Raw genomic sequence first — 7,999 nt, forward strand, 5'->3', positions numbered from 1 at the left:
GGATGTTTGTCCAGTGCCTGTGTTGTTATGCTCCTTGGACTGACCTGCAAAAATGACAACTATGCCTGCTCATAAAGACAGCTGATGAGTATAGTTAGGGAACAAGGCTGCTTTTTATAAACAAGCTGCAAAACCCATGGCAACTATCTTTCAAGATCTATACTGAGTAATCGAATGGGTACATGTAGAATCAAATTGCCTTGCATAGCTGCTCTGTGCTGGAAGTGGTTGCATGCGGCTGGGCAATTACATGATTCAGCTGTGTAAAACTCAGTTTCTGATCTGGTGAGTTAATGAAATGTCAGTGGTAGTGACAGATCGAGTTAGATGGGATTTTGTATCTGGCCCTGCCAGTGATCTTCATAGTACCTGTAAGGAATCATGCAGGGCTGTCGCTGCTGGGAGATAAGCTCTGGGGTCTGAGCTAAAAGGAGCAATAGGAGGTTCTCAGGTCCTGCTGACCAGGCATGAGACAACTTTTTTATACAGTGTTTGAGGTGTGGTGGTGTGTTGAGACACAACATCCAAGCCCCGGAGAAGGGAACTGAATACAATTCCACTGAATACAAACCTACTTTTTACTGACATTCAGGAAGCCAAGGTCTAGCCTCCCTGGGAGCAGAAGGTCTAAACACTCCTTCAGTCTTTCAAATTAAGCATCACAGAAATATAAGTCTCTTACAGATGCCACAGTAGGTGGTCTAACTGTAGCCATTAATCCCTCTGTGCGCCAGCTCCTGTTTTTTGGGGGTTTTTTTTGAAAGATACAGATAGGGATATTTTGTGGCCATGTTGGTAGTATAAATATCTCAGGGACTGTGATATTTTCTGATGCCTTGTTACTGTGGTGGCAAAACATAGAGGCAGAACATTACTATTTACAATTGCATTTCCAGAGCTGGCTTTTTAAACAAGGGAGTGTATGTTTTGGAAACAGAATGAGGGAGGGCTAGAGACAGAGGGGACACACTCTGGCTGTGAGGCAGGGAACAGGTGAAGAGGCTGCTCCCGATCTGCCTCTCTGGCTATGGAGCCATGGTGATAAATTTTTGGATGAAACCTGTCTGGCTTACAGACAAACTACTGCTACAACATCAAGCTTTGAAAGCCTGGAGGTGAGGAACAGAGGTACCAGGACACCTGCCAAAAAGACCCCAGGAATCTTTCATCTGCTCAGATAGCCTTCATAAGAAAATAAAACATCGCAGCACCTTCCAGAGTTGTACCTTGACATTTCAGATCAAGAGAGATCAGTATGCCAGAAGGAGCACTGCTGCCATCCATGGCAGGGGTTTCAGAAACTTTGGGGTCCTTCAGCAGTTCTCTTACAGGCAATACCACTTTGGAGCTTTACTGTACTGTACTGTACTGTACCATACAGAAGACGTGATTAATCCACTTAACTTGTGGGCACCAAATGCTAGACTTAAGGAGAGAAAGGATCTAATATAGGTCTTAATGCCTCAAGTGGATTTCCTAGTAACCCTAGGCATGAGATTTTTCTTACAGAGATTAGTTAGATTACTTGGTAGAAATGGAAATCAGAAGACCTGGGCATGGCTAAAGGGGGAAACAAAGAAGGGATATTGTAGCTGCAAGTGTTTTCATGGGGTGTGGGAAAACAAGAATGTATTTTGGGAGGTGGAAGGCAGATGTACTTTTATTGGTGAGGAAAGAGGACTCTGCTTTCAAAGGCTACGATATGAAAGGGATAGAAATGGAGAATGTATAGAAATATAAACCTCTGATACCAGGAGAGTACATTTATGAGGAAGATGCTTAGCCAAGTGGGGAGTAATATACAGTTGAGAAAAAAGATCTCTGCATATACAACAGGTTATTCTTACTTTTTATTTGACATTTTCCTGGGGTAACATGGAAAAAATCAAGAAGGCAGCCCAAAATAAAATCGTCACTTCATACCATGCTTCAGCTTCCAGCTGGGACAACACTTCTTTTGTTCTGTATCTGATAAAGAAGCCTCCAAAATCTGTTTTGAAAATGAGTTGTTCTTTTATCTTGGAAATAGCATCTCTGCAGTTAACTGGAGTGTTTGAGTAGCTGCTGGCAGTTCCTCAGCGCAGACCTTGAGGCTGACTCAGCTCACACCTTTCAGTGAAACTGCACCAATGATCTTCAAAAAGAGTTTAAAGATGTGCAAGTGTTCATGGTACTGTATATACAAACACACATACACATTTATCTGAGGAAATATTTCCACTGGAGTCAGTGCTGGTCTGTTCTGTAGCTCCATCTCCTTCTTCTCCAAGGGTGGAGCAGGGTGAGAGGTTCTCATCTGGCTCCTCCACCATGTGCCTAGAGGGTGAGATGAAGGTGCAGGAGGTGTGAAGGTTTTGGGAACCACCTCAGTACACTGGATCCAGCAGACATCAGTTGTGTGGCAGGCTCAGCAGAGGGAGCCTTGGGTTCAGTCCTGGAGCTGAGGAAGGGAGCAGACTTAAAGCAGCTCAGAAAGAAAAGGTTGTTTTCCTTCCTCCTCTGAAACCCTCAGCTTGCTACTTGGACTGGGAATGGTGAGGCAACAACACATGGTTCCCCTGTGTGTATAGTTTATGCTGCCCATGCAGTTTATCAAGCACTTAGATCCTTGCCCCTGTGATGATGTGCTCCAAACCTCAGGGGTCCCACCACATCCCTGGGGCAGCTGTCATTCTTCTGGCAAGAGGAAGCGGTGGAGGAGGAGAGGTTCATATATACTTGGTCTGCGTTGTCCAAACCTGTTTGCTATTCAGTGTAGCTATAGTACTTTGAAACTATCCAAAAATCCTGCTGCCTGCCATTGGCTCTGTCACCAAAGAGCTGGTGTGTACTGGCTGAGGAGGGAGGTATTTCTGTTACGTGGCAGCTCCCGAATCATCTCCCTGTGTTAAATATGACCTATTGCTGCTGATTTTACAGGTAATTTTACTACATCATCAGCTTGCTTGACACACAAATATAATATTTGGAGGGTATTGTGAATTTTTCTATGCCTGGCTGTTTCACTGTGAATTTTTTGACTGAAAACTCAGGCTTTTGGCTAAATGAGTATTTTTAGAAAATGCCTGCTTTCCTCATAAAATATTTTTGGTTGAAATCTAGCATTTCTTAACTCTTTTTTCTGAAAGGTTTTCATTTTTTTAACAATCATTGTGTGAAAACATTTGCTCTTCAAGTTTGTAGATTATTTTTCAGCAACAATTAGGATTTTATTTTGGAAACTTCCTGTTTTCCAAAAGTTTTGTGTCTGAGCAGACCATGTGCCCAGCCCTGGTTCAACAAAAGCTGTTCATGTGCCAGGCCAAGAGGCAGAGGAGAAGATGGATAGTGGTGGTGCCTTTGTGGTTGCTCATTGTTCAGGAGAGTAACTGTTAAGCAAAGATGGCTTTACAGCAAAAAGAGCAAAGAAGGTTTTTTTGTGTGACATATGCTATGAAAAACCTTTCCTGCTTCTTGATCCCGGAACTTCAAGGTCTGATATATTTTCAGGTACAGTTTGAGGTTTTTTTTTTTTTTTTGCGTTTATGTGTCCATGACTTAACTGAGATGAAACAGTTATGAAAAAGCTGTGTCAGCAGTGGGCAGGAGGTGAGGGCCCAGCCCAAGGCATCAGACATGACATTCCTGTGAGCTGCCTTTCTGTTTTCCACTCTTCTTACCTCTTTTTCCCTTTGCAGTGAATGAAGAGCCTGTCCTCTACAGAGTCCCAAATTGAGTTTTGATGCTGTAACCTTGCAACTTGAGCTAAAACTGTTTTGCCTGTTCTGACAGGTAAGAGCAAAGCAAACAAGCCCAATTAGAAAATGTATTGGCCTGCCTATGATTTTAAACACAATTTAGCATGTAATTTAATTCTCTATAAAACACACCAGTTGGTAAAAGAACAACCCTAACAGGGACTTGAGATGAATCTCAGCAAGTTAACATGTTTTTAACACATCCTGCTCCATCATTTCTAAAGACCTGTTGGAGAACAAGCAATTGTGCTTTGTAATGGTGCTGCTCGGTCTGCTGGAGCTCATGGGGCACTTTCCAGTCTCTGTCACCATCTCCTCTTGCAGAAACACAGAATAATAAATCCTAGGAACAGCTTGGGAGCCTTTGTCTCATGTACAGATATGACCTAATTGAATAGGGAGGAGTTTCCACACTTAAGTAATAACATCCATGGAAGTGTGGCTGCTTTGGTGGACAGATCTCCTTGCAGAGGTTCCATCCTTGATCAGAGCGTTACAGGCATGACCATCTCAGGCAATTGCTGGCCTGGGAGGACAGTAAGTACTCCAAAATACAGGTGGGAGAAAAGAGGGGCCTTGAAGCCTCTTCTTGGTTCCTTCTAGGGTAATCCAATCTGATTTTCCCTGCAGGTCCACCATATCTCCTCACTTGACCATGGCAGCTCTCTGAACTTGAACTGTCCAAGCTTATGGGCTATCACCTTCATGGATATTCTTACCTGGGCTGGCAGATGGCTCATGCCCCAGAGAGAGATGACTTCATGGTGTGGTGTCCTGCAGGCGAACTATCACGGATTTCACCCACATAACACGTATGGTTGGCACACTGAGTTTGGCTGTATGAGAAAAAGAAGAAATACAGAGGAGTTGTTCAGATAAACAGGAGTGAAGGGCATTTTTCCAAAGGGCCTCCTTGATGCCACGCTCCTTTGGCGGAGGAGCCAGCTGAAGCAGAGCACATCCCCATCAGCTCTTCACTCACCTGTGCTTCTCCTACTCTTCTACCAAACCAGCTGACATGCCATGCAGGGAAGTCTTTGAGTTTCACCCATGGGAGTCTGAAAAATAAATTAGAGTTGTGTATGACTGACTTGGGCAAATGTGCACCCTCGACCCCTGATGACTTCCATATCCCCTCATGTGCCTGCACTGATGGGCAGACCCCCCAAAGCGTTTTGGCATGCTGGTTGGCAGCACAGAGGCATCTGATTAAGAACTTGGAGCAGATGCATCGTAATTTATTTCTTGTAGCAAACAACCGCAGGCTTGTGTAGCATTTAATGAAAGCACACTAGCTAATGCTTCAAGCAAAGAAGGCTCCTACAGGCAATGCCTATGACAGACAGTGCTCAGCATCTCTGAGTGGGCCAGGCTTCAACCAGAGCTGGCACAGAAGCTATGTAGTCCTATTGCTTTGATGTGAAGAGCACCTCAAGTGATGTGAGTTTGGGTCTAGGGCTATGGTAGTATGGTCATCCAATTCTCAAACTGACCCATAAATGACAGTCACGTAGATTAGCTGCTGTTGGAAACCCCTGAGGTGAAGGAGATCAAACCAATCTCTGTTTCACTGGAAAAGTGTGGAGATGTGACCAGCTTCTCTAGGAGAAAGACAGGAACGTTTCAAGTTGGATAGAAGTGTATACCACCAGCCCAAATTACTTTCCTTACCTAAGGGGACTACCAAGGGCGAAGAGGATGCGCTTGAACCAGAAGAATAAACATCCTCAGCTGCCTGCATCAAGAACAGCCCCACTGGGCACCCCCAGGCTTGGCAAGGCTCTTTTTCAGCTCCTCACTTTGGGAGAGAGGGCCTAATGCTTTTTCTTGAAGCATGTTCATGGTGTACATTCCAGACAGCTGTGACCCAAGCATGGTGTGGAGTATTTCATGACATCAGCAAGAGAAAGGAAAACGGTAGGTAGGTGGATGCCACCTCTGAGGAGCAGTGATGGGAAGCTGTGAGTCGTTGAGGAGGTCTGACCAAGAGCTTGGTGGCTTTGGTAAGTGTAGCCATTGGTAGGAAGTTTATTGTACACCATGCAACCAGCCTCCCATCAACAAAAAATACTATTTTTTGCATCTTCCAAACAATGCTAGCTGCAAGCTGTGTTTGCTGTCATAACATGAAAACCAGATAGTTATCAGATGAAAAAGAATGGGTTTGCAGGAATTTGGTGCTTTAAAAAAAAAAAAAAAAAGAGTAACAGGTGTTCCTGGTTACCCTGCAAAATCACGCTGAAAAAATTTGCGTGCCACTGAAATGAAGTAACTTCAAACCAAACCCTGTGAAGAAAATCCCACCCTTTGCCTTTATTCTGTAGAAATGAATGGGCAAGAAAAGCTTCAACTATGGGTTTTCATAATAATAAAGCGGGAGCTTTCACCACCATCCTGGCTTTGGACCACATGTGACACAGGCTCATGGAGACAGGGGCCTGTTATTAGAGCTGCATGAATAATCTACAGCGAGTAACTGAATGGAAGTGTTTGGCCTTTTTTCTGTTTGCAAACTATCTGTGAGCCTGCCTGGATGTTCTTGAATGTGTTTGTTGTTTGAAATAATACTGCTCATAATTTCTGTGAATAATCATTTATTTCTATCTTGCCTACGAGCATTTAGATAGTCAAAATGTCATTTCTGTTCCATGGTTACATGAGTACAACCCTGAGATTTCCACCAAGAGTGCCCACAGTCAGCAGTGGTAAATTCACTTTCTGTAAAAACCTACTGAAATATTTTTGGGAAATGTATGTTCATTTGGGGGAAAAAAAAAGTGTGTGTGTGTGTGCATGCAGTTAAGTAACAGTTCTTTGTAAAGCATTAAAAAGTATTTCCTATGATTCTTTTTACGGCTAAATGAGTGATTTAAGTTTTTATGGTTTGCAGTCTGGAACCACTCAATCAGAAGTAAGTTTGCTTACAAGATTTCTACCTGAGCCAGACACCGTGCCCTGGCCCCACAGCTCCAAAAGGGTACCTGTGTGCCATACTCCAGATCTGAACCACCTCTGGGCTCCAGAAGTTGTGTACTGAAATATTCACATCTCCAATTGCCAAAGGACTGTTTAAAGGTGAAAACAAGAGCCCACCATTTGGTTTCGGGGGGACGGTGCCCTCAGCAGACCCTTCTGTCTCATTTATTCCCCCATCACAGTTTTGAGCGCCAGCGCCACCGGGATATCACTCAGGTCAGCTCAGCTCAGCTCAGCACAAATGACTGCAGCTCACTGCCACTGCTTGCCAAGCTTTCAAGAGAAATGTCCCCTTTCCAGGAGGAACCCAGTGTACCAGGGATGCTCACCATGTGCTCACAAGGCCAAGGGAAAGACAAAGCAAATGTCTCACCCATGTGCCCCACAAGCCACCAGAGCTTGTGGGGGATGCACCTGGGACCAGCTGGGTAGCCAAGCAGTGATAGGGCTTTGTAACCTCCTCCCTCTCAAAAAAATTGGTACATACTCAGTGCCCAGAGCACTCCAGGCTCTGGTCTGTTGCAGCCACTTGGCCAGTAGCATCCAAGCCAGGTCTTTGACAGCCAACAAGCCTGCTAGCAGCTCTGTAAGGAGCTCCTGTGGCACCAGTGTCAAACTGCTGTTCATCTGCCCAGGCAGGACTGAGGGAGCTCACAGGGAAGGGGGTGGGCTAGGGACAACTCTTGTGTTTGTTTTCATCCATAGTCCTTTGGCTACCTGATGTGGTTGCATGGTTTTGTGATAAAGACACCTTGAAGAATTCATTGCATCAGCATATTAAGGAAGAAATAGGCGATATTTCTATACAAAGGCTAAGCACCTCCATCTCACTTTGATATTTATTTTCAATGAAAGAAGTAATATTTTGCAAACGAAACAGTGTATGAATCCATCTTTGGTCTCTGAAAATTGTCTTTCTCAATTTCTTTAATACAATCTTGTTATTTACCCATTGCATTCTGAAAGAAATGCACTACAGTTTTTTTTTTTTTCCTGCAAATATTTCCCAGCTCCTGAACCTTCTGTTTCCAAATAGATCTCCTCTGTGTGTGGGTAGGCATTTTCAAAATACTAGATCTCTCTTGGCACATCAAAGACAGTGTGGGCTGCCAGCTTTCTCTATCTGTGTAACGAAAATGCTAGGCAGATGAGTTCTCAGAACTGAGGCTGTCCTCTGTCTTTCATGCCAGACATTCCTAGAACCACAGATTTTGTAGCATTTTAAAACGATAATTTCTAATACCTTATATATTTCTCAAATGCTGCAATGTTAAACCAGTTTCACT

At 44.0% G+C, this 7,999-nt stretch overlaps 1 protein-coding gene across 5 annotated transcripts in view; it reads left to right on the forward strand.

Moving 5' to 3' along the window:
* Window positions 1-6,545, forward strand: part of CREBL2 (cAMP responsive element binding protein like 2) — a 53,623-nt gene extending 47,078 nt beyond the window's left edge. For 3 of the 5 annotated variants that reach the window (XR_011741883.1, XR_011741879.1, XR_011741880.1), the window contains exons 4-5: window positions 3,678-3,771; window positions 4,368-6,544. Coding sequence is in view for 1 of the 5 variants with exons in the window: in XM_071816866.1 (XP_071672967.1) it covers window positions 3,678-3,715 (38 nt within the window). In the remaining 4 variants the exon portion in view is untranslated. Of the gene's footprint in view, window positions 1-3,677; window positions 3,772-4,367 lie in introns of those variants that run through there. The other 2 variants (XR_011741878.1, XM_071816866.1) reach the window with 2 other exon arrangements.
* The last annotated feature ends 1,454 nt before the right edge of the window (window positions 6,546-7,999 follow it).

Source organism: Patagioenas fasciata, chromosome 1 (assembly GCF_037038585.1).
Source record: "Patagioenas fasciata isolate bPatFas1 chromosome 1, bPatFas1.hap1, whole genome shotgun sequence".
Classification (NCBI taxonomy): domain Eukaryota; kingdom Metazoa; phylum Chordata; class Aves; order Columbiformes; family Columbidae; genus Patagioenas; species Patagioenas fasciata.